Genomic DNA, 24,474 nt, shown 5'->3' on the forward strand with positions numbered 1-24,474 from the left:
CTTCTGAATAAAGGATTTCCCCCATTTCTTTTCCATGCCCCTTCCCCTGACGTCCCCCCCTCCCGCCGCACACTATCTGGGGCTTAAAAAAAACCAGTAATTGAAATATCAATATGTTACCTGATTTGAACCCCCCCCCCTCCAAAAGCACCCCCAGTGGCACGGGGAGGAGGGGAATGGCTGACACGGTGGATGGGAAACGATGCCAACATGGGCAGGACCAAAACCCTACAGTAAAGGTGGTTTTGGGAAGGTTGCAGGATTGCTGTGGAAAAACCAGGAGGGGTGCGCAAGCAGAGCGAGGTCGATGTGCCCAGAGCAGGGCTCTCCCCAACACGGTGTCTTTCCCAAGGAACAGGGGATTGACCCTCCCTGCCAAGGTGCAAGATTAGAACATAGCACTCTCAAGCACTGGGCAGCCAGCACAGCCAGAGCCCAGGAAGGGTGTGTCTCAGGGACACTGGCTCAGTGGTAGAGTATCTGCTTGGCACTCAGAAGGTCCCAGGTTCAGTCCCCGGCATCTCCGGTTAAAAGGACTGGGCAAGTAGGTGATGTGAAATACCCCTGCCTGAGACCCTGGAGAGCTGCTGCCGGTCTGAGTAGACAATACTTATGGGAGGGGATATTGTTCAATGGTAGAGCATCTGCTTTGCATGCAGAAGGTCCCAGGTTCAATCCCCGGCATCTCCAGTTAAAGGGACAGTAGGCAAGTAGGTGACGTGAAAGACTTCTGCCTGAGACCCTGGAGAGCTGCTGCCGGTCTGAGGAGACAATACTGACTTCGATGAACCGATGGTCGGATTCAGTAGAAGGCAGCTTCATGTGTTCATGTGTGTCAGGCATGCCCTTTTCCCTGGTTGGTGTGCTCACGCTTTGTGGGGTGGGGCCATGGTGTGTGCCTCCACATCTGAGGGCCGCTTTCATCCGGGGGGGGGGCTGGGCCGTGACCTCATAACTGGCCACAAATTCCGCTGCTCCCAAGAAACCAGCGAAGGTTCCGTGGGCAGCAGCTCTGCTCCGCTCGGCCCGTCCGTCCACCTGTCCTCCAGCAGGCTGTCCTCACCTGTCCGCACCATGAAGGCCTGCTTCACCTGGAAGCGCCACCGGGGAAGCCCGGGGTGAGGGGGCAGAACGGAGGAGGGTTGCTGGAGACTTGTTTGTTAAAGATGATCCTTGCCTGCAGCAGGCAGGGCCCCCTCCATACCACATCCAGAGAGGGGGGGCACAGGAGCCCCTTGGCTGGAGTGGTCTAAAGCCCTCCCTGGTCATATCTCATTGTGCAAAGGTTTCTGGAGGGCCACATGCGGTGTGAGGGTGTCTCTAGACCCGGGATACTCCCTCGGTGGCTCAGGAGCCCCCTCACCCCCCCCCCTGGTGGCTCTTGCAAGCACCGTTCCCCCGCTCGGCACCTGGCCCACATTCCTGGAAAGTGAGCCTCTGCCAGGAGATCCTGGAAAATGAGCCAGGTGGGCGTGGGATCGGCAGGTGGTGGCCACCTTGAAACAGTCATCACTGCAAGGACTGAAGGACAGGGAGGGCAGGAAAGGGCCCCTCCTCTCCAACCCCCCCCCCCGGCTGCCTCGGCTCTCCTCCCAGCACCTGAGCAACAGGCGGGGGTGGGGTAGCCAGCAGGCCACAGTGGCATGCTGGTGGTTCTCCTCCTTTCTCCCTGACTGGCTTGTTCTCCTCTGGGCCTCCTGAGGGGGAAAGGGGGTCGGAGATCCAGTCCCGTCCCCTCGCTCCGGACATACAAGGGCTGCCTGAGGCTTCAGCCATGGTGGGGAGAGGCAATCCTACATCCTCAGGGAGGTGGGTCGTTCAGAAGGCCACAGTGCAATCACTGCGCATGTTTGTGCTTGGTGGGGTGGCGCACAGAGCGCATGATAGCAGCAGTTTTATTCGTGCGGCTCTTCTGGTTGGCGGTCACTGCAAATGCAGCCCTCTGTGAGCGACTGTTCCTGTCCAGACTCCGCGTGTGTTGTATGGGAGCCGAAGCAGCGTGGCGTCGTGGTCAGAGTGCCAGACCCTGGGAGAGCCGCACCGAGGGGAAGTGGGCCAGGGGCCCTCAGGCCAGTCACGCACTCTCAGCCTGGCCTCCTTCACAGGCTCGTTGTGAGGATAAAATACAGAGTGACGTCAGCTGCTTCGGTTCCCACTGAGAAGGCACAAATGAATACATCATGGGGGGGGGGAATCCCTGAGGCTGGCTGCTCAGGGGTGTCTGCGTGCCCCTTGTGCCACCTCTGGCCAGCTCCTGTGAGGGGTGTTCTGTCGCTCTCCTCCTCCTCCCAGTGCACGCCCGCCCTTCTTGTTCCAGCTCCACCTGTGAGCAGGGTGGGGGATGAGCCCCAGGCCCCCGAGGGAGGGATGCTCTCGCTGGGCAAGGTGGGTGAGGGGCCGTGGCTCTCCTGGCAGAGGCCTTCAGCCAGCGCCCTCCGTCCTGCCCCGCGGAGCCGCAGGCCCCCAAAGGTGTCTGATCGGACTTCCAGGCTGCCAGCAGACGGGGAGCAAGCGGAACCGGGCCGCCAGGAGGAGGCGGAGGCAGAGGCGCAGCCAGCCGCAGGGGCGGGTGAGTGGGGGCCGGCCGGGGACGGACGCCCTTCTCCCCCACCCTCCACCCTCGGGCAAGGGCGGGGGGAGACCCGACCACCCCCCCGTGAGCGAGGGGGCGGCGGTGCGCGGGCTTCTGTGGCCGCGGGCCCTCCTCCTCCTCCTCCTCTTCCTCCTGTGCCCGTCTAGGCCCCCCCGTGGAGGCCCGGCCGGCCCCGCCCTGCCCGCTGCCCCCGGCGCAGCTGGGCGCCCTCCGGGAGGAGCTGGCGGCCGCGTGGGACTTCCAGGCGCCGCACCCGCGCGAGCGTAAGTACGGCGGCCCCGGGGGGGGGGGAGGGGGCGAGGGAGGGGGGCTCCGTGGGCAGAGGCGCTGCTCGGCGCGCCGAAGGTCCCCCCGGCCGCATCTCCCGCGAAAGGGAGCGGGCGGGCGAGCGGGAGAGCCGCTGCCGGCCCTGGCGGTGCGGGGGGGGGGGGTCCGCAGGCAGGCAGGCAGGCAGGCAGGCGGCTCCCCGTGTGCCCCCCCACCCCTCTCTCTCTCTCCCTCCCTCCCCCGGGCAGGCGAGAAGGACGCGCGGAGCTGCGGGGTCTGTGTGCGCTCGGCGCGCGCCATGGAGACGCACCTGCAGGCGCTGCGGGACCGCCTGGCCGCCGCCGAAGCCCGCCTGGGGCTGCCGCCGCCCCCGCCCCCGCCCCCCCACCGCCCCCACGGCAGGCACGACGCCCCCCCGCAGCGCCGCCACCACCACCAGCACCACCACCAGCAGCAGCAGCAGGAGGGGGGGTCGGGGCGGGGACCCCCCGCGCCGTGACGCGCCCCAATACAGGCTCAGACCGGCCCAGCCGCCTCCTGGCTTTCCTCCGCGCCGCCCCTTTGCGCGCGCCCGCCCGCCCGCCCACGGGGGTGGGGGCGGGGGGCGGGGGGGCGGAGCGGGACTACAAGCCCCGAGAGGCGCAGCGGCGCGCGGGACCGCGCCCCCCACAGTGCGTCGCGACGCTCGCCAGCAAGGAGGCGCGGCGCTCCGGAGCGCGTGCAGAGCGCCTCGCCTCGCCTCTCTCTCTCTCTCTCCGGGCTCCCCTGCCGCGCGGCTGGGGCGCGGGCCGGTAAGGGGCTCACTGGGGCCGGGCGGGGGGGGGGGGTGGAGGGCGGGGGGCGGCCTGCCCAAGGGCTGCATAGGATCGGGCGCAGGCGGCGGCGGGAGCGGCGCAAGACGTGGAAGGCGGGGAAGGAAGAGGAGCGCCTCTGCCCGGCAGGAAGGGTCAGTGGAGCGCGGGGAGGGGAGGGGAGGGGAGGGGGGGCGGCCGGAATTCTCCCCCCACCGACCCACCCACCGTATGGGGGGGGGGTGCCCCGTCCGGCCCGGCCCGTGACGCGCGCCTCCCCTCCGCAGCCGCCTCTCCCTCGCGGCCATGCGGCTGTCCGCCGTGCTGCGGGCGGCGCAGGAGGTGCAGCTGTCGCGCCACTACCGCCACGGCATGAACCGGCCCGGCTCGGTGGCCGACAAGGCCAGGAACCCCCCGGGCCTCCGCCGCAAGAAGGTCTTCGTGGAGCCCCTCGCCGACGCCCACTGGAAGGTCTTCCAGGGAGACACGGTACGCCCCCCCCCGCCCGCCCCCCCCATCCCTCCCGCGATGACGACCCATCTCCAGCCCATAGAGATCAGCAAAGGGCCGCTGGGGCCATTGGGCTCCCTCCCCACACCCCGCCCCCAACACCACCTGCCAGTGGCCAAGAGGGGCCCCGGGGCCGGCACTCACGCGGCCCCCCTCCCCCCCTGCAGGTGCAGGTCTTGAGCGGGAAGGACGCCGGCAAGCAGGGGCTGGTGGCCCAGGTCATCCGCCAGCGCAACTGGGTCGTGCTGGAGGGCCTCAACGTGGTAAGGGGCCCGCTGGAAAGCTGCTCCCCCCCCGTGGGTGGGGGGCAAGGAGCCCATGTTCTGTGCAGGTGACCCCTGGGCAGAGGGGGCTGCTGGTGGGCGGGGGAGACTGGGGAGGGCTTCCCCCCACACACACACCCCTGCACCCGGAGGCAGCGGCCTGGGGCTTCGCCAGGGGGCTGCTGTCCAAATGGGGGGTCTATATTTCCTATCTCTGCGTGGGCAGCTCTGCCCTCTCCCTTGTGGGCAGCTCTGCCCTCAACCTCTGGGCAGAGGGATGAGAGCGTTTCTGCTGTTGTGGCACCAGCTGGCTGCCAGGGGGCCTGGGCATTGCTGTCTCCCACCGTGGCGGGCACATGGAGAAGCCTCAGGCACGCTTCTCCTGCCTCCTCCTCTCCCCTGCAGCATTACCGGTACGTGGGGAAATCCCCCATCTATCCCGGGACCTACGTTGCCAGCGAAGCCCCGCTAATGGTGAACGATGTGACCCTGATTGATCCCACCGACAGGTAAGGGGGGTGGCGCTCTTTGGGAGGAGGGGAACGTTGCCTGCCTCGGGAAATCTTGGCCTGTTTGTTGCAGGGTCAGCTAACGGATGGAATCGTTTTGCATTTCTGTAAGGTGCCGTCAAGACACAGGCTGACATTTGGTGCCCCTGTGTGGTTTTCAGGGCATCCAGAGGTGGTTTGCCGTGGCCTGCTTCTGCGTGGCAACCCCGGACGCCCTTGGTGGTCTCCAAGGACTAATCCGGGCTCACCCTGCTGAGCATCTGATAGATGAGGGCCCACCTTCCTTAAAAGGACGTCCACCAGCAATGCTCGCTAGAAGCCTTTTTACTAGAAGGACTCTGTAAAAAGAAAAGCTCCTCTCTTACTTGAGCATTATTCAGGGGGGAAAAGCGCTCTTCTATTGCTCAAGCATTATTCAACAGCCTTTGCCCTATTCCATAGCGGCACGCTCACCTCTGATACTTGCCCCCCTCCCCCAGGAAGCCTACAGAGGTGGAATGGCGGTACACGGAAGAGGGCGAGCGGGTCCGCGTCTCTCTGAGAACGGGCAGGATCATCCCTCAGCCCATCGTGCCCAGGGAGGATGGCATTGTGCCAGAGCAGTGGAAAGGTAAGAGAACCGAGGGGAGGGCCGAGTCTGGGCTGGTGGAAGGGTAGCGGGTGCCGTGGGGTGGGGCTCTTGCTGAAACATTAGAAGAGGTTGTGGGACAGCCTCCAGAGCTCAGCATCTCTCTGACTTTGGTTTGTCCTGCCCCTTGTCAAGACGGCCCCAAGGACACGTCTGTGGAGGATGCCCTAGAGAGGACCTATACCCCTTCCTTGAAGACGTTCCAAGAGGAAATCATGGAGTTGCAGGGGATTGTTGAGACCCGCCAGTTCCGGAAATCCTATTGGTACTGATGTCTCTGTAGCCAGCTGGACAGTGTGGCTCTTGAAAGGTTCCCACCAGTTTGGAAACGGCTTTTCAGAGATGGAGCTTCCAGCCAGCCAGAACAGCCTGCCGGAAATTTTTCTTTCTTGTAACGTCGGCTTCCTTGTTCAGAGTGGTGGGGTTGGGTTGTGCTTTTACTGAACGGCCCTTTGCTTTTTAAAAAATAAAAAAGCAGCAGGGAACAGTCTTTCTTGTAAAGGGGTTTATTTATGCAAACACCCACGCTCTGCCTGTCTTCTTGGCTCAAGTGCCCTAGAGAGTCTGTGCTCAAGAGCTCAGCTTTCCTGGCTGCACCCTTAGAGAGAAGTCACTCAGACACCCCAGCCGGAATCTGCTCTCTCGCCCCCTTCCAGGACTGCGTTCCTGTTCTCAGTTTGGGCCTTCTTGTTCTCGGCCCCCCAGGCAGCGAGAGCAGAGCTCAGGTCCGTCTTTGCTGCCACCAGCACAAGATTTCGGGGGGAGAAGGTAGGGTTGAACAGAGGGATCAGCTCACACTGGAAGCCTGTCAGGAGGCAGACGAGAGAGTGAGGTTAAGCCCAGGGGCCCCCCCCCACACACACACACCACCCCTGAGAACCCAGCTTCTTGCCAGGGCTGTCAAGAAACTTTGGGCATTGGCATGCTTGCCAAGCAGGGAAGCTGCGGTGAGATAAATTGGAGAAGAGAACAATGTCAGGTGCTTTGGGAAGAAAGAGGGTTGTAAATGCTATAAATAAATCAACTATTTATGGGGATCCAAAGCAACTTATTAGATCAGTAGCACCTTAAAGACTAACAAAAATATTTTCTGGGAGGGTATGAGCTTTCGTGAGCTGTGGCTCACGAAAGCTCATACCCTCCCAGAAAATATTTTTGTTAGTCTTTAAGGTGCTACTGGACTCTTGCTCTTTTCTACTACTGCAGACAGACTAACACGGCTACCCACTGTGAATTAACTTATTAGATCGTTTGCCCCTTCCCCACTTTACCACAACCGCCACCCTCGACAGATTTTCATGTTGCCCCAGTGAGCTTCCGTGGCAGAGCAGGAACCGAAACCCAACGGGCCCCTGGTCTCAGATATTAACCACCGCACCATACCTGGCACACATTGGAGGCGTCTTGGAAAGGGACACAGGAAAGAATGCCTCAGAGCAACTTTGGGATGCTTTCCTCCAAGTTAGGCAACAACAGCCGCTGTGCCACGCTGCTGCTGCTGCAGCCAGAACCAGACTTGCCTTGTACCTTCCAGACTAAGGAGCTTCTTGTGGGCTTGACAACCCTGCAAGGTAGCCTAGGTTATGATGGCATGGCTGACACCCGAGGGTCCCCAGTGGTCTTTGTGGTGATGCAGGGTTTGAACCCAGGCCTGGGAGCCTCAAAGGTTGAGCTGGAAACTATGAATTCTATAACAAAGTAGTTATTTGTATTATATGGTGTATACAATAAGTTTGTTAAAAACACAAGGCCTGGAATACAGGCTACATATTTTTAAAAAATCAGTATAAACCGTTACAAAAATCTCACTGTGGCTCTGTGGTAGAGCATCTGCTTGGCACACAGAAGGTCCCAGGTTCAATCCCCAGCATCTCCAGTTAAAGGGACTAGGCAAGTAAGTGATGTGAAAGACCTCCTGAGACCCTGGAAAGACCACGGCCTGTCTGAGTAGACAATACTGACTTGGATGGACCAAGGGTCTGTAGAAGGATTCAGTAGAAGGCAGCTTCATGTGTTCATGATACACTCATTATAAAGGACCAATACAAGACCATACACATTTCGGTCTAATGGGCCTTCCTCAGTGGTCATAAATATGAAACATGATTATTAAAGATACATCTGGAAATACACCTTACAAGGTATTGTGTAAAAACAGAAAAACTTATAGAAAACCATGGCTAATACGTTTTATAACAGGTTGACCTTAACACACATCCAGAAATATTGATAATTTTATACCAGATTTTTGTGTGAGCGAGTTTCCATGTTGCAAGACCCATGGTTTGTATTCTATATCCAGGGCTTTAGCAAACCTATTGTGTACGCCATATAATTATTTTGTTATAGATTTTATTGTTTCCAGCTCAACCTTTGAGGCATCCTGTACTTTTCTGGTTGAGTTCCCCCCCTTTTTTTGTTGTTTAATTTGAACCCAGGCCCTATAAATTCTTGTCCGAGAATGCTTCCGCCACACTAGCTTTATAAGTCTTCAAAGTGCCCGAGGCGACTTGGTTGCTTCTTCCACCTCTGCAGGCTTCTGCCTAAAGGAGGAAACTTCTGCCTGCTCAGAGGGGTGTTCTGCCAATCAATCTCCTTCAGATTGGCCAGGGATCCTGGAGGGTTTTTTTTTGTGTGTGTGTGTGATCTTCTGGGCAATGAGTAGGGGTCACTGGGGTGTGGGGGGGGGGGGGAAGATAGTTGTGAATTTCCTGCATTGTGCAGGGGGGTTGGACTAGATGACCCTGGTGGTCCCTCCCAACTCTATGATTCTACCCTATTGACAAAACAGGTGACTCTTGCCAGGTGCAGATGAAGACAACCGACATGGTATAGTGGATAAAAGTGTTGGAATAGGAACTGTGAGATCCGGGTTTGAATCCCCACTTGTGCTATGGAAGCCTGCTGCGTGACCTTGGGTCAATCACACTCTCTCGTCCTATTCCTACCTCACAGGGCTGTTATGAGGATAAAATGGAGGAGAATGATGTAAGGCTGGTTTGGGTCCCCTTTGGGGAGAAAGGCAAGTATAAATGAAAAAATGAAACGAACTTGAGTTGGCTATTATCCCTTCCTGGCAGCCCTCTGTGGAGAGGGGCCAGACCCGTGAGAACTGGAGCAGCACCAGAGGAAAGCTGGTCCCCCTGAGATAGCGACCTGCTTGCGCTCCCTGCACACACCCTCCCACCTGTGCGGCAAACCCACAGCTCTCCCCCTCACCTTGCTCCTGCAGGTAGATCATCCGGTCCAGCAGGATGAGGGTCTCCACCACGGGCGCCAGCAGCAAGGCCAGGCTGAAGAAGGCGACCACCTTCTGCTGCTGGCCCAGCATGGCCTCCAAGGCTGCCTGGTCCAGGGCCACGTGTGGGTCCAGCCCCACTCGCTCCAGCCCAAGTCGGATGTATCTGGGGGAGGGGAACAGACCGGCCCTTCTTAGATGCTTGCATGGAGCCGGCCAGCGCCTCTTGTGATACTGCTGGGGACTGCAGCCAGCCCAGCTATACTGCAGAGGTCCCCAACGTGGTCCCCAGGGGTGCCAAGTGTTTTTAGAAAGTGGGTGGGGCCAGGTAGGGCCTCTTACCCAATAGGGCCGCGGAACGGCCACCAGAGATCCACCTGGCTGCACAGATTAAAATAATGCCTTGGTGTTGGTTATATTCTCTCTCACGCTACTATTTCCCAGTGTATTTTTTTAAAAAATTGTCCCTCTTCTTCCCTGCACCTAGACAGGTGGAGGCTTCCTCGGGAGGTGGTGAGCTCTCCTTCACTGGAGGTTTTAAAGAGGTTAGATGGCTATATGTCAGCAATGCTGATTCTATGACCTTGGACAGATGATGAGAGGGAGGGGCATCTTGGCCATCTTCTGGGCATGGAAATTCACTGTGTGTGTGTGTGTGGGGAGGTAGTTGTGAATTTCCTGCATTGTGCAGGGGGTTGGACTAGATGAACCTGGAGGTCCCTTTCAACTCTATGATTCTAGACTTCCTCTGTGTGTGGGCACAGCTCCGTCTCTTTGGTTGGCACCACCTCTTACGGCGGCCACTTTGTGGCTGCACCCACAACCACCCCATGTCAAAATTCTAAAGGTGCCCACAGACTCAAAAAGGTTGGCGACCCCTGATATACTGCATATATGCTATATACAAAGTTGGAATGAGACTTGGGAAAGGGACTATGGGCACAGTATGGATGTCTCTGGGCATAGAGCAGGGGGTCACTGGGGAAGGGGGGGCAGTTGTGAATTTCTTGTGTTGTGCAGGGTGGTGGACTAGATTACCTTTAAGGTCCCATACAGCTCTAGGTGTTGTTTGTTGTATGCATTATCTTGCTCTCACTGCGCTATTTTCTACTGAGGTAATGCCATTTTCCTGCACTGAGTAGCTCATCCCATCTAGCACTCCATGCTGTGTTTAAGATTTGCTTATTAAATTTCTCATCCTGTTGACCTATACTGTGTAATCTGCTTTGAGCCTCAGTAAGAAAGGGGGACTTCAAATGCATGAGCGTGGTATTGTGGTTAAGTGTGGTGGTTTGGAGGGGTGGAGTCTCTGGAGAACCGGGTTTGATTCCCCACCCTCCACATGAGTGGTGGAGGCTAATCTGGAGAACTGGGTTCAATTCCCCACTCCTCCACATGAAGCCAGCTGGGTGACCTTGGGCTAGTCACAGCTCTCTTAGCATCTCCTTCTTCACAGGGTGTCTGTTGTGGGGAGGGGAAGGGATACTGATTGTAACCCAGTTTGAGTCTCCCTTAAGTGGTAGAGAAAGTCGGCATATAAAAACCAACTCTTCTTCAAACTTATTCTTAAAAACATGTATATCTGCCTTTCCTTGTGGTTCAAGGCAGCATACAATAATAGTAATAAATAATAAACTCCCCCCCAAAAAATCCCTGGCAGAGGAAGCCGGTTCCTGTGACATGGACCAGACCGAAGCCTGGAGGGGGGTTGGCCCCTCCTCTGAGATGCACATGCCCCCCCCCCACATGGCCTCGGTGGTACAGGCCAAGCAGCAGAAGCACCCCTTTGCTGCAAGGCCCCGGCTGTGCAAACGAGACCCCTGCATGCGCGTGCACCGGCCACACTCACTCTTTGGGGGTCAGCATGTGGGACTTGTTGATGGTCTGCACCCCGAGCCGTTTCTTGGCAGGGTCGGCCGCCCGAATCACCGTCTCCAGCATGGCACGGAGGCAGTGTGTCCTCAAGGTGGCGCTCTCGCCCACAAGCCTCGGCAGGTAGCCCTCGATGGCGTGGCAGGCCCCTTCGCGGGCCTTGTAGGAGAGCCGGAGGCCAGGGAGCCCAGACACCCAGGCGCTGAGCGGGTAGCCGTGCTCCGCGTGGCCGGCAGAGAGGGAAGGGCCTGCTGGCGCAGCTGCATCCAGCACACTCAGCTTCATGTAGCAGCAGGCCACTGAGGTGATGCCCACCACATGGGGGCAGCGAACAAAGTGCCGCAGGAGGGCCACACTGAGGTCGCCGCAGGCGTGGAGGCCGGTCAGCAGCACAGGGGCTTCCAGGGGAGGGGGGCTGTCAGGGCAGAGCAGCCAGAGCCCCTCGCCCGAGGGCCCTTCTTGCCCGGAGACTGAGGCTTCCCTACCTGCCCTGCAGCCTTCCCGCTCGCTCCTCCGGCTCTCGGCCGCGGTCTTTCGGCAGCCCTCCTCTCCCGTTCCCCCGTGGATACCAGGGCTGGTCTTGGGGGTTCTGCCCGCTGCAAAGAGGCCGTCTGCCACAGGAGGGCCTTCCTCGCCTTTCCTGTGCTGTAGCAAGCGCAAGAACTCCTGCCACGGGGCCCTGGGGTCAACCCGGCCCACCACGTGTCTTGGCCCCTGGAGAGAGAGGTCACCTGCAGTCTGAGAGGGAATGAGGAAAAGGGTGTGGGACTCAGGTGCTCCACAAAGCACCACAGAACCACCAGTGGGGCCATGCAAGAGCCGGCTTAGCGTCTGGCTCCTACATCCTTCCAGAGTCAAGGAAACGGAGAGGCAGGCAGGCGAGAAGAGTCTGAAGAAAGTCCTTTGCCCGTTGCTTTATTTGTGAAACTGACTGTCACAGAATGCAAGTGGGTAGACAAACTGGTAAAGGAAGAGAAATCTTTCAAAGGCAGTGGTAATGAAATGGAACCTCCTGGTTTAGAGGCAGTGTACCTCAGTACCAGTGGAAGGGCATACACAGTGGAGGGGCTACTTCCTTCAGCTTTTGGTCTGATCCAGCAGAGCGCTTTTAATATGTGAAACATTCCTCCCCTCCCAAATTAGTCCTCTTATTCATCACTGTGATCAAAAAGGGCAAGAGTCCAGTAGCACCTTAAAGACTAACAAAAATATTTTCTGGTAGGGTATGAGCTTTCGTGAGCCACAGCTCACTTCTTCAGATACAGGTACAGGTATCTGAAGAAGTGAGCTGTGGCTCACGAAAGCTCATACCCTACCAGAAAATATTTTTGTTAGTCTTTAAGGTGCTACTAGACTCTTGCCCTTTTTGACTACTGCAAACAGACTAACACGGCTACCCACTGTGAATTATCATCACTGTGAAACCATCTATCCATAATTCCAAGACAATGCATAATAAATTCACATAGCACATGACTATCCAGAGCTGTGTGTGTGTGTAAAGTGCCTTCAAGTCCAGAGCTAGACAGGGCAAATTCAATTCTAGGTTCTGGTTAAAAAGGTAAAGGTCCCCTGTGCAAGCACCAGGTCATTCCTGACCCATGGGGTGACGTCACATCCAGATGTTTCCTAGGCAGACTTTGTTAACGGGGTGGTTTGCCAGTGCCTTCCCCAGTCATCTACACTTTACCCCCAGCAAGCTGGGTACTCATTTTACCGACCTCGGAAGGATGGAAGGCTGAGTCAACCTTGAGCCGGCTACCTGAAACCGACTTCCGTTGGGATTGAACTCAGGTCGTGAGCAGAGCTTGGACTGCAGTACTGCAGCTTACCACTCTGCGCCATAGGGCTCTGTAGGTTCTGGTTATCACCTACAAAACTCTTCAGGGTCCTACATATCTGTGGGGCTGCCTCTCCTGCTGTGCTCTGCCATTAAAGCTCTGCTCATGTGTGCAAAGCCTTCTGAAGGTGCAGCCCGGCAGGTGCCTGTTCACGTGCCTTCTCTGTGGTAGCCCCCACACAACAGATCGGCCTGCTTGAGGAGGTCAGGAAGGCTCCCACACTTCTAGCATTCTGCAGAACCGGAGGGCGTTTTTATAAAGGGATTAGAACTGCAGTATCATGGAGCAGACCAGGAGGAGGTTTTTATGAGGGAAGAGAACAGTGAGCCGTCTATATTGCAATGCCTGTCCACCTGGCTTTTACAGCACAGGTGTGTACTTCTGTAGTCCTCTCTCTGTGCTGTTTACGGTATGTCATGCCTTGGGCAGGTTCCTGCTTTCTGTAATCCTAGTCTTGCCACATTGTTTACTGGCTGTCTTGTGCTGTCTGACTGGATTGTGTTCCCTATTTTGTAACCTACATTGAGGGGTTTTTTCTTTATCCCTTAGAAGCTCCTTGATCCATTGATTTTAAGCAACGTAAATCTAGTGTTTGAGGGATATAAGGACTGAAATAAATCTTGCCACTGACAATGTAGCCTTGGGATCCCTGTCACTTAATTAAAAAAAAGGCATTATGTCGGACACAGAGGCATAAAATTTATATGTTAAAAGGGGAGAGATAGAACGTGATAGAAGTTCCTCATAAAAGCGGCATTCCATGAGGGCGTGAGCTAGTGAATCAATAGAGCCAGAAGAGCAAGGACAGGTCCTGTCTGGGTACAGACACTGAGTTTCAGCAAGACAGGCAGGCTATAAACCAAGTAAACAGTGAAATTAGACACATGCCTCTAGAGCCGGAATCCCACCCCAGGCCTGCTTCGCACAGAGCAGCAGAGGCTGGTGAGGCCCCTGGTCCCACTTCCCCCAAGCCCTGCCACCGCCCGGCACCCGGCTCCCTTTCCTCTCCAGCTCCTCCTTACCCGCATCCTTTTGGCTCGTTCTTTCTTCAGGGCCTGGACCAGCTCTTGGTCAAACTTGACTGCCCGGCCCACCAAGAGGGGATCTTCCTCCACTGCAGTGACTGACAGATGGAGGCCGAACGCCAGGAAACGAGAAAGGTGGCCCTTTGGGGAAAGAATTGGGAACAGGGAACTGACAAGGGCCACTTGTTACGATCACCATCCTTAGCATTGTCTCATGTGAGTCTAGCGTGAATAGCCAGTGTGGTGTACTGCTTAAGAGTGTCGGACTAGTATCTGGGGAACTTGGGTTCAAATCCCCACTTGATGTAGTGGTGTATGCCACTATGACAACGTGGTGTAGTGGTTAAGAGCGGTGGTTTGGAGCGGTGGACTCTGATCTGGAAAACCGGGTTTGATTCCCCACTCCTACACATCAGCGGCGGAGGCTAATCTGGTGAACCAGGTTGGTTTCCCCACTCCTACACACGAAGCCAGCTGGGTGACCTTGGGCCAGTCACAGTTCTCTCCAAACTCTCTCAGCCCCACCTACCTCACAGGGTGTCAGTTGTGGGGAGGGGAAGGTGATTGTAAGCCAGTTTGATGCTTCCTTCAGTGGTGGCGAAAGTCGGCATATAAAAACCAACTCTTCTTTTTGCCACGGAAACTTCCTGGGTTACCTTGGGCCCGTCACATACTCCCAGCCTAACCTACCACACAGGGTTGTTGTGAGGATAAAATGGAGGCGAGGAGAATGGTGTAAGCCGTTTTGGATACCCATCGAGGAGAAAAGTTGAGTATAAATTAGATAAATAAATGAGGAGCTGTGCCCTTTGCCCAAGGCCGAATTCTGAATTTTTAGAAGTAAATTACAGCTCCCCACAGCCCAGTGATGCCGGAGCCAGTTGACCTACCTGGCCAGAGCCGACATCCACCACACGGCGGCACCCAGTGAGGTCGCTGAGCTTCTTCACAAGCTATAGACAGTGGGAAGGCCAAAGGTCAAAGAGCGCTCGCAAGCCCCAGGGGTCCAAACAAAGGGCGGGCGGCCCTGAGGGGGCCTCTCCCTCTCCCACAGCAGAGATAGGTGTTCCATAGGAACATCTTGGAGAGCAAGACATGAAGCTGAGAAGCCCCAGAAAGAAGAGACGGCTGGTGGAAAGGAAGGCAACAGGGAGGAGGTCAGACAGGCCGCTGGAGCGCTTGCCGGGAGCAGACTGTTTCAGTGGGGCCTGCCCACACTTTCAAGGGCTGGGGTTAGTTCAGCATCCTGTTTCAGCTGTCCTAGAAGGGCAAACACACGAGGCACAGAGGCTGAGGCTTTCCCCTGATGCTGGCACGTGGAGGTTGGTTGGCTGCCTCTAAATGCGGTCCTCCCTCTGCTCTCCACACCTAGTAGCCTCGATGGGCCGTGAGTCCCCCTAAGCCCCACGTCCAGTTCTGGGAAGATTCCTCCCAGGCAGCCAGTGGCCTGGAATGCAGGGGGCTGCTATGGCTTTTCCTTGAGACCCCCCACCCCCTGATTAAGAGGGAGGCGCACCTGTGCCAGCTGCCGGATTTCGTGCTGCTTTTTCGGCTTCACGTGCTTCCGGAAAAGGGGGTGCAGTTTCGAGCTGTGGCACTGGTTTCCCCGGAATTCTTCCGGCTTCCCGTCAACCAACGTGCCCGCCTCACCCCTGGGTCTTCGGGGAAACGCCAAGGCATGGGCAGCCGCTTTGAAGGCCAGGAGGGAGAGGGGCCACACGGAGCCATAGCTAAAGAAGAGGCCCAAGGGGAAGAAGACACCCCCCCCCCCAGAAAATGTCAGCAGCTGCCAGCTCTGTGGTGGAGATCTCAGTAGGGTTGCTGCTAGGCCCTGGAATCCCCCCACCCTTTAGCCCAGAGCAGCTATCTTGTTGCCCCCTCATGAAAGCGGGCAGGAGTGTAAAAAGAAGCATTTCAGCAGCCAGAGGAAGGGTCCCCCATACTTGGGACCGGGACCCACTGCCCCCCAGCAAGCGGCTCCCCTTTCAGGACTCCCAGGGGTGACCCAGGGGGGTTCCTGATCGCCAGTGGCAGCATTGTCCAGAATCTGGCCAGCGGCGGAGCAGCCTCACCTCACCTGGCCTCCGGGGAAGCACTGCCTTCCAGAAGAAGCGTGGCCAGCTGCGGGGGCGAGAGCTCAGCCAGGGCCCCCTGCCAGGAGAGCGGCAGGCTGCCCCACAAGTCGTCCGTGAAGAACTCCTGGCGAGGAAGGAGAGGGAGCTGCAGCGGTCAGGCGACCCATGCCCTGGGTAGCAGGTAGGGTTGTCAGTTTCCTCTTGGCCACTGGCGGGAGATTTTTGGGGTGGAGCCTGAGGAGGGCGGGGTTTGGGGAGGGGCTTCAATGCCATAGAGTCCAATTGCCAAAGAGGCCATTTTCTCCAGGGGAACTGATCTCTATCGGCTGGAGATCATTTGTAATAGCAGGAGATCTCCAGCTAGTACCTGGAGGTTTGCAAAAAAGACCAGCACTTATGACCTTAACAGGAACAATTCTTGTATTACACAGTCCCACTGAAAGTAATACAATTTACACGAAGTAGCAACCAAAGCAGTCGAAAATATACCTATAGAAGTACAATGTTGTACCAAAGCTGGGTGGGCGACTTACGATCACCTGGGCGTCCAGCAGGAAGCGGTACCGGGAGAGGAGGCGGCCGATGGCGGCGGCCCAGCTCTTCTGTTCCTCCAGCGAGAAGCCTCGCATGGCCGCCTGCGGGCTGCAGTCCCAGCCGGGGCTCCAGAGCCCCCGGGGCCGCCCCCGCGCCCCTCGCCTGCCCCGCCGGCCGGGAGCCGCTCACCTGCGCCGGCAGCGCAGGAGGCTCACCTGGGCGGGCAGAGACCGCGGCAGGAGGAGCCGCCCCTCCCACCGAGCCAATCAGCCGCCCGTATGCAAAGCAAGCAAGCAAGGCCCCGCCCCCCCAGGGAGCCAGGCCGTGGGAGCGGAGTCCGCGGCGGCGCTCGGAGAGAGAGAGGAGAGACCCGGAAGTGGCCGGGTAAGGGGGAGCGGCGCTTCCGCTTCCGGGTCGGAGGAGACAGTGTGCCCGTGCGCGTGGAGAGGGCGGGTGGCGGCGAAGAGGAAGGGACGGACGGACGGACGGACGCCCCCCCACCCCCCCACCCACCCCCGCGCAGAGTCACAAAGGCCCCGCCGCCCCCTCCCCCCCGCAGGTGATGGAGGCGCCCCTGCGCGGAGGGCGGGAGGGAGCCGCCGTGGCCTCTCGGGCCGGGCCTCGCTGTGCTTCGCGGGGCCTCCCTTCTTCTTCCTCCTCCTCCTCCTCCTCTCGGGACTTACAACGGCGTCCCCGCGAGGTAGGCCGGCCGGGGGGTCGCGCGCGCCCCCGGGAGCTCCGCCGGCGGCCCCTCCCCCCTTCAGCCCGGCGTGCCTACCTTGCAGGGCTGTTGCGGCCGCGTGGAGCGGTGGGGGGCCGCGCCCTTCCTCTGGCCTCCCCTTCGCCCGCGCCCTTTTCTTGCCCGGCCTCGCCTGAGCCCCTTCCCCTTCTGTGGGAGGCCTGCATCGTGCCCCGAAGCTGTTTAGCTTCTTTCTCTGCTCCTTTTCATAGAATCAGAGAGTTGGAAGGGACCGCCAGGGTCATCCAGCCCAGAGCTTCTTAAACCTTTCCCACTCACAACCCCTTCTCGCCCGAGAAAGTTTTACACGACCCCGGGTATATAGGTGCATGAAATAGGTATCAGTATACAAATCAAGCATTTACTGATAATAAATCCTAAAGAAACCTTTTACTGTTGCCAGGTTTTTTGCGGCCTCCACATTCAGTTACGTGACCCCATATGAGGTCGCGACCCAAGAAGCTTTGCCCTACTCCAACCCTCTGCACAGTGCAGGAAATTCACAACTACCTCCCCTCCACACACACCCAAATGCCCAGAAGATGGGGGTGAAAAAACCCCAAACCCCTTCAGGATCTCTGGCCTCCCCCCCTTTTAACTTACAAATCTAGTGCCTCTGTGTCTGACATAATGCCTTTTCTACTAAGTGATAGGCTACTTGCAGTTTTGGTCCATAAGTGCAGGAGCAAACTTATACTAAAGACCTTTGTCCGCGTTATAGTTTGAACTTTTGTGGTCATATTGGGAAACGCCAGTGTTCCTAAGAAACGTGAAAAATCCACTCTTCTCTCTTTCTTTGTCTAGTGTTCGATGTGAGGCGCCCTGGGATGCACAGTGTCTGCACGGAAGTGCCTGCTCACAGTAACCAGCTATGTCAGATATCATTCTGAATCTGGACACAGCCCTTCACGAGTGTCCAAAGAGGGGCTCTGAAGGCAGCAAGAAGCACCAGCGCTTCGTCAGACGACGACGCTTCTTGGAGAAAAAGGGCTTCTTGAAACAGAAGCAGCTGCCGCCAGAATCTGCCCTGCCCAAACGCGATGCTTCTCACAGGGGCAGAGGGGTGGACCGGGAGAGGGGAAAGAAGAGACAGAAGACTGACAGTCAGGGTGGCCAAGGAGGGGAAGGAAAGGAGGGTGACTTTGTGCGCGGGCCCAAAATGCTGCCCAAGGAAAATGCCACTCGCAGCAGCAAGACTCCAGGGCCTCGTCCCTGCAGCCAGCCTGGGGTCCTGGCAGCACCCAGCAAAACAGGAAGCGGCTCAGCAAAGCCCAGCGGAACCACAAACAACTGCAGCACAGGTGGCCTCAGCCAAGCCCACCTGTGGAGCGAGTACGAGAGTGGCCTCTCCGCTGCAGCAATGGTCCTGCCCAGCAAAATGGTGGCCATTGACTGCGAGATGGTGGGCACCGGGCCCGGGGGGCGGAACAGCGACCTGGCCAGGTGCAGCATCGTGGGCTATTACGGCGACGTGATGTACGACAAGTACATCCGGCCAGTCGATCCCATTACCAATTACCGGACACGGTGGAGTGGAATCCGGAGGCATCACATGATGAACGCTGTCCCATTCAAGGCAGCCCAGAAAGAGGTGAGGGGGCAGCGGAGCTCTTTGCTCAGCTTCCCTGCTGGAGCCTTCAGAGTCCTGCCATTTTTAGATTTCTTCCTTTGGTTGCTTTCCCTTGTGTACCCCGTATGTGTGCCTGCCAAGCTTCCTAGATGTAAGCTGTAAGATGTGAGCTCCTCAGTGTAAGGAGCTGTGGCTATGTGGTGGAGCATCTGCTTGGCATGCAGAAGGTCCCAGGTTCAATCCCCGGCATCTCCAGATAAAGGGATTAGGCAAGCAGGTGATGTGAAAGACCCCTGCCGGAGACCCTCTGCCAATCTGAGTAGACAGTACTGACCACAATGGACTAATGGTCTGATTCAATATAAGGCAGCTACAGGTGTCAAGAAGGTGATTAGGTTCAGCCTTCAGCATGCTGCTGGGCCTCAACTGGGCCAGCAGGCTGTGGGGTCCAGTGGTCGCAGGCCCTTTCCTCTCATTTTCTTATTGCCAATTTTATTAATGGGCATATAATTTGCTTTTTGCTGATGGTGTGTGTGTGTGTGTGTAAGGAATGTTCTTGTTTTAAGCCAAATGCTGAGCTCAGCTGTCTACATCTGACCGTATGCTGCTTTCTTGGGGAGGGCTGTGGCTCAGTGGCGGAGCCTCTGCTCGGCATGCAGAAGGTTCCAGGTTCAATCTCAGGGATCCCCAGCTAAAGGGACCAGGTAGGAGGTGATGGGAAAGACCTCTGCCTGAGACCCCAGAGAGCCGCTGCCAGTCTGAGTAGACAGGACTGACCATGATGAAATGGTTGTCCGATTCAGTATAAGGCAGCTTCATGGGTATGTTCATGGGGCTGGTTAGAACGATTCTCCTGATTTCACAGCCTTGCTCAGGATTGGTAGCATGTCACAATCTCTGTGTTGCCTGGGTGGAACGTTCCCACTTGAGCTTGTGGCTGCAGAAGTACCAGACGTGCTGGGTGTTTTGCAGCCCACTGGTGTGCCGGGAGCAGGGGGTTTCCCCATCTCAGAAAGTCACACCTTTGGCTCAGCCATCACTCGGGTGGGGGGAGTGCTTCGGGGATTCCTCTGTGCCTGGCATCCCAGTGTGGTCTGCATGAGGGAACTTCCTTGTCTTTCTGAGCCATGATGCTGGTGCCTGTTGTATGGGGTTCCAGGCTCTGCAGGCAAAACAGAAGGGTCTCAGGCTTTACTACTCTGGGAGGGTAAGAGCCACGCACCAACTCACCTCACACCTTTGCTCAAATCAATCAACAGAATTTATAGAATACAGAGAGTTAAAAAAAAGAGGCAAACTCTCATTCCAACACAGGCAATAAAAAAGAAACTTAAAACAACTAGCCGTGCTAACTGATCGCATTTGGTTTTACTGCCAGTTTCCATAGTCAAAGACGATAACCCAAAAGGAGCTTATCTCAGTGGAAAACCCCTCCCTCTTTTCACACCATGGGCCTCATTCATTTCAGGTGTTCCCAATACCATCCCAGCTGTAATTCCCTGGGGTGTGAACCTCTCAAGGCCAGAATGCCCTCTGAGCCAGCCCAGCTGTTACGATACCTTCTTTCTTACACCTGTCTCTGGGGAGAAAGGCATGGCACCAGCCCTCCCTGGTCTACATTTAGGGTGACGGCTTGGTTTTTAAGGGCACATTAATCACTGGTGCCCCCAGGCCCTGCCAGGGATCCTCAGACAAGAGGGTAGCTGGCTAGCAGTTGGCCCCGTGCATCTGCCATGGATCAGAAGGGGCCGGGGCAGCTGTGTAGTCAGCCCCAGGCAGGGGCCGTGTTCCAAGGCAGCAGTTAGAAGAAGAAGAGCTGGTTTTTATATGCCGACTTTCTCTACCTATTCAAGGAGAATCAAACTGGCTTACAATCGCCTTCCCCTCCCCACAACAATTGTGAGGGAGGTGGGGCTGAGAGAGTTTGGAGAGAACTGACTGGCCCAAGGTCACCCAGCAGGCTGCATGTGGAGGAGTGGAGAAACAAACCCGGTTCTCCAGATGAGAGTCCGCCGCTCTTAACCAGTACGCCACAGTTAGTGATGGGGAGCAGACCAGGGGCTTTCAAGGCAGGGGCTTTGCCTCAGAGAATCATGAAATCACAGAGTTGGAAGGGGCCATAGAGGCCATCTAGTCCAACCCCCTGCTCAATGAAGGATCAGCCTAGGGCATCCCTGACAAGTGTTCATCCCGCCATTGGTTGAAGACTACCGGGGAGCTCACCACCTCCCTAGGTGGCTGATTTCACTGCTGAATTACTCGTACTGTAAAAAAAAATTTTTCCTAATGCCCAGCTGGTACCTTTCCACCCATAATTTATACCCATTAGTGCAAGTCCTAGCTTCTGCTGCCAAGAGGAACAGCTTCCCTCCTCTCAGTGACAGACCTTCAAATACGTCAAGAGAGCAATCATGTCCCCCCTCAACCTCCTCTTCTCCAGACTGAACATCCCCAACTCCCTCGGCCTTTCCTCGCGGGGCTTGGTCTCCAGGCCCCTGATCTTCCTCGTCGCTCTCCTCTGCACCCGCTCCATTCTGTCCACATCCTTTCTAAAGTGAGGCCTCTAGAACTGCACACAGTGCTCCAGGTGCGGCCTGGCCAGAGAAGCTGGAAAGCAATCTCTGAGGCTTTGTAGGGCCTGGTGGGGGCAGAGGCCTGGGTGGTGTGCTTAGGCAGAGCTGCTGCCGCCTAGCTGGTGCCCTCAGAGCATGGCGTGTGCAGCGGAAGCAGAGTGCTTTTGGCACAGCTTAGGAGCGCTGGCCCAAGCCCCTTGTGTGGGTGCCATTTGGGCGTAGGGAGGCCTGGCAGTTACGCTGCCCTGGGGTTGGGTGTAGCTAGGATCAAAATGCTGCACTTGCGCATGCCAGAACAAAAGAGCCTGGTGAGCAATAGGGGGGCAGGCAGTTGGTTCCTCTGCCCATTGCCGTGGAATGAGAACCCCTCTGCCTTGGCTTTCAGATCCTGAAGATCCTGTCTGGGAAGATCGTCATTGGTCACGCAATCCACAATGACTTCAAGGCCCTCAAATACTTCCACCCCAAATCAGCCACCAGGGACACTTCGAAAATCCCCCTCCTCAACCGCACAGCCGGCTTCCCGGAGAATGAATCAGCCTCACTGAAGCGCCTCACCAAGCAGATCCTCCACAGAGACATCCAGGTAACCTCGGCAGGGCCTGGCAGAGAGTCGGGGCACCCGGGAGGGGGGGCATTGCCACACTTGGACTACCCAGGGCTGGCCAGCGGGGGTCCAGGCGGCCTGACCGCTGCTCGTAAGCTCCTGTTCATTCAGGAGGGACCGGGCTGGGATTTGGGAGGGTTTCCTTGTCTGTATCCCAAGCCCTTGATTTATGTTAGAAGCAGCGTGGTAAGATTGGAAGCTTTTGCTTATTTTATAGCAGTCTCTGGAACCCTAGAATCATAGGCCATTTATGCTTGGTAAATAGCAGCATGTTCGAAGCTGAAGTGCTCGCATATTTTTTTTAGTTTTTCATGCTGAACCGTCATACAGGAAACGACGCATACCTGCTTTGCATTTCTTAAGAGCCCCTTTAATGCGACCTTTTATATTTGCTCCACCCTGCACCAAAGCATTTACTGAAAGAACCATGAAAAATGACAAACATAGCTTAGCTATGGAAACGACCATTGCCAATGGCTATGCAAAGGAAGGAGCAGGCGAGTGGGGTGTGTGGAATTTCTCCTTTTGCACCAGGACATTTTAGGCTTTTTAAAGGTCGCATTTTAAAAAAGAGCTTTGAGCAAAATTGACCATGCATAAGTGGCCATAGAGTAGGAAGGGACCACCAGGGTCATCTAGTCCAACCCCCTGCACAATGCAGGAAATTCACAACTACCTCCCCCCCCCCCACACACACCCAAGTGACCCCTACTCCATGCCCAGAAGAAGCTTAAAATCCCTCCAGGATCCCTGGCCAATCTGGCCTGGAGGAAAATTCCTTCCTGACCCAAAAGTGGTGATCGGCATTTCTTTGGGCACGCAAGAAAGGGCCACAAGAGCCAAACACTGCCGCATCCCTTCCTGCCCTCCCTCTCATGATCTCCCTGAGTTCACAGAATCAGCCTTGCTGACAGATGGCCATCTGGCCTCTGCTTTAAAACTCCCAAAGAAAGAGAGCCTACCATCTCCCGAGGAAGCCTGTTCCACTCAGGAACTGCTATAGAATCATAGAGCTCTAACTGTCAGAAAGTTCTTAATGTTTAGCCGGAAACTATTGATTTAATTTCAACCCGTTTGTTCTGGTCCGACCTTCTGGGGCAACAGAAAACAACTCTACACCATTCTCTATATTGACAGCCCTTCAAGTACTTGAAGATGGTTATCATGTCCCCTCTCACCTCTGATCATTTATACAAGTAACTCTGTGAACTGTTTTGTACAGTGCAACCCTATTACTTGTGTAGGAAAGCCCTCTTGAATAATTCAATTTTGTGTAATTTGCGAAAAGCCAGGAAAGGGGGGGGGGGAGCCTTCCTGACCTTGCTCAGATGAAGAAAGCTGGAACAAAGGAAAGTTTAACCAGCTTATAGAGGAGGAAGTGAGAAGGGGAAGAGAAACGTAGACAGACGAGAGGCCACAGTGTGATTCTGGGCTTGCGTGCTCTTGGTCGGGGGATCTCTGAAGTCACTTTTCCCCGTCGGCCTTTCTCGCCCGTCATTGGGAATATCCGTGGTTTCCATTGCACAGGGGCTGTGAGAATAAATCACAAGCCAGTTGTAACCTGGTGATGACAGCAGATGCCCGTTGGATAGAGACGCTTGCTGCTTGCTTTGGCCTTCTGGGGGCTCTGCCAGTGTCACATTCTCAGGGTGGTGTCTTGTTTGTAGCATAGAACCGTGTTTTCTAATTACTTTTAAAGAAAGCCAGAATTCTTTGACTTCTGCTGTATTGGCTGCCTCACAGAGGGCATTTGCATCCCTGGAATGAGTTTGGGGGTTTGAACCCTGTTCTCTCTGCTACAGTCTGCCAGTGAAGTTGACTTGTCATCCTTCCTCAACCTGATCAGCCTCACAGCGTACTTGTGAGAATCACCTGTGGAATGGAGAGATGCTCTGAGCTCCTTTGAGGGAGGCCGGGCTAGAAACATGGTCGGGAGGTGCAGGGGTATCTGGCCTGTAGCAGAGTCCTGTTTGGGGAAGGGGTTCCTGCATGGCCAACGGGTCTCTGCCTTCAGCTGCCTTTACCATCTCCTCTGCAGGTTGGCCGGCACGGCCATTCTTCGGTTGAGGATGCCCGGGCCACCATGGAGCTGTACAAGGTGGTCGAAGCCGACTGGGAGAGCTACTTGGCCTCGTGTCCGGCGCAGGACTGATTCCTCCGTGGCCATCCCGGAGGCGGCAGTTAGCTGCCCCCCTGGACTCCTGGAGCTGGAGCGCTGCAGAGGCCCAAAGCCTAGTCCAGTTGGGCCCGTGGGGGAGGGGGGGCTGGGAAAAAATTGAACTGGGCCAGGGTTGGGGGGACAAGTGAAGACAAACTTTTGGTGGGTGTACATTACATCATTTCCAGTTCAAGCCTGACCAGTTATGTTCCTGGGGGGCCAGCTGGTTGCCTCCTTCCTGCGTGGTGGACTCGGCATCCTAGTGGCTGCTGCTTCCTTCCTGGCTGGGGGCTCGGTCAGGAGATTCCTCTACCTCCATGGCAGGACGCCTTGGCCTTAGCTTGAACAGTGACGCCGGCAAAGTGCTCGACACCTAGAGTGGCCTCCTGTGCGGGGGATTGTCCGTAACAGGAGTGGGCCGGAAGCTCCCATCCAGTCCCAGCCCGTGAGCCAGTGAGAGGCCAGGCCAAGGTCTCTCTTCCCGGCTCTCTGCAGCCGTGCTCTTCTGCTTCTGCCTTGGCCCGGATGCCTTCTCTATGTGTCCCTGCTGAGGGAGTCCAACAAGGAGGTTTGCTTGATGTGCTCCGTGGGTCACAGAAGTAGGTGTGTGTGGCAAAAGAGGGTTTTTGTTCAAATACCAAACTTTAAAGTAACCCCAAAAAATGCTGTTGGGCACAAGAG

General features: G+C 56.5%; 3 protein-coding genes across 3 annotated transcripts; 2 read left to right on the top strand and 1 right to left on the bottom strand.

Annotated features, from left to right (window-relative positions):
- Nucleotides 1-3,957: 3,957 nt before the first annotated feature.
- MRPL24 (mitochondrial ribosomal protein L24) lies at nt 3,958-5,849 on the top strand. Its single transcript, XM_056852684.1, has 5 exons — nt 3,958-4,140; nt 4,329-4,424; nt 4,830-4,933; nt 5,413-5,543; nt 5,697-5,849. Exons 1-5 carry the CDS (start codon nt 3,958-3,960, stop codon nt 5,831-5,833), a joined length of 651 nt encoding a protein of 216 aa, XP_056708662.1. The 3' UTR covers nt 5,834-5,849.
- Nucleotides 5,850-6,175: 326 nt separating this feature from the next.
- Nucleotides 6,176-16,241, bottom strand: METTL25B (methyltransferase like 25B). Its single transcript, XM_056853564.1, has 8 exons — nt 16,146-16,241; nt 15,615-15,736; nt 15,054-15,267; nt 14,428-14,490; nt 13,535-13,678; nt 10,649-11,409; nt 8,781-8,965; nt 6,176-6,366 (listed from the first exon to the last, which is right to left on the bottom strand). The coding sequence occupies exons 1-8, from the start codon at nt 16,239-16,241 to the stop codon at nt 6,176-6,178; spliced, it is 1,776 nt and encodes a 591-aa protein (XP_056709542.1).
- A 1,515-nt stretch (nt 16,242-17,756) lies between these two features.
- Nucleotides 17,757-23,788, top strand: ISG20L2 (interferon stimulated exonuclease gene 20 like 2). The gene is made up of 3 exons (XM_056853190.1): nt 17,757-18,476; nt 21,414-21,614; nt 23,674-23,788. The coding sequence occupies exons 1-3, from the start codon at nt 17,757-17,759 to the stop codon at nt 23,785-23,787; spliced, it is 1,035 nt and encodes a 344-aa protein (XP_056709168.1). The 3' UTR covers nt 23,788.
- Nucleotides 23,789-24,474: the final 686 nt, after the last annotated feature.

This window comes from Euleptes europaea, chromosome 7 (genome assembly GCF_029931775.1).
Source record: "Euleptes europaea isolate rEulEur1 chromosome 7, rEulEur1.hap1, whole genome shotgun sequence".
Classification (NCBI taxonomy): domain Eukaryota; kingdom Metazoa; phylum Chordata; class Lepidosauria; order Squamata; family Sphaerodactylidae; genus Euleptes; species Euleptes europaea.

Coding starts and splice junctions, on each gene's coding strand:
- MRPL24 (XM_056852684.1), top strand. CDS start 3,958: ATGCGGCTGTCCGCCGTGCTGCGGGCGGCGCAGGAGGTGCAGCTGTCG. Junction 4,141..4,328: donor AGGTCTTCCAGGGAGACACG/GTACGCCCCCCC, acceptor CCCCCCCTGCAG/GTGCAGGTCTTGAGCGGGAA. Junction 5,544..5,696: donor TGTGCCAGAGCAGTGGAAAG/GTAAGAGAACCG, acceptor CCCCTTGTCAAG/ACGGCCCCAAGGACACGTCT.
- METTL25B (XM_056853564.1), bottom strand. CDS start 16,241: ATGCGAGGCTTCTCGCTGGAGGAACAGAAGAGCTGGGCCGCCGCCATC. Junction 15,737..16,145: donor TGCTGGACGCCCAGGTGATC/GTAAGTCGCCCA, acceptor CTTCCTCGCCAG/GAGTTCTTCACGGACGACTT. Junction 15,268..15,614: donor AGTGCTTCCCCGGAGGCCAG/GTGAGGTGAGGC, acceptor CCTCTTCTTTAG/CTATGGCTCCGTGTGGCCCC.
- ISG20L2 (XM_056853190.1), top strand. CDS start 17,757: ATGTCAGATATCATTCTGAATCTGGACACAGCCCTTCACGAGTGTCCA. Junction 18,477..21,413: donor TCAAGGCAGCCCAGAAAGAG/GTGAGGGGGCAG, acceptor CTTGGCTTTCAG/ATCCTGAAGATCCTGTCTGG. Junction 21,615..23,673: donor TCCTCCACAGAGACATCCAG/GTAACCTCGGCA, acceptor TCTCCTCTGCAG/GTTGGCCGGCACGGCCATTC.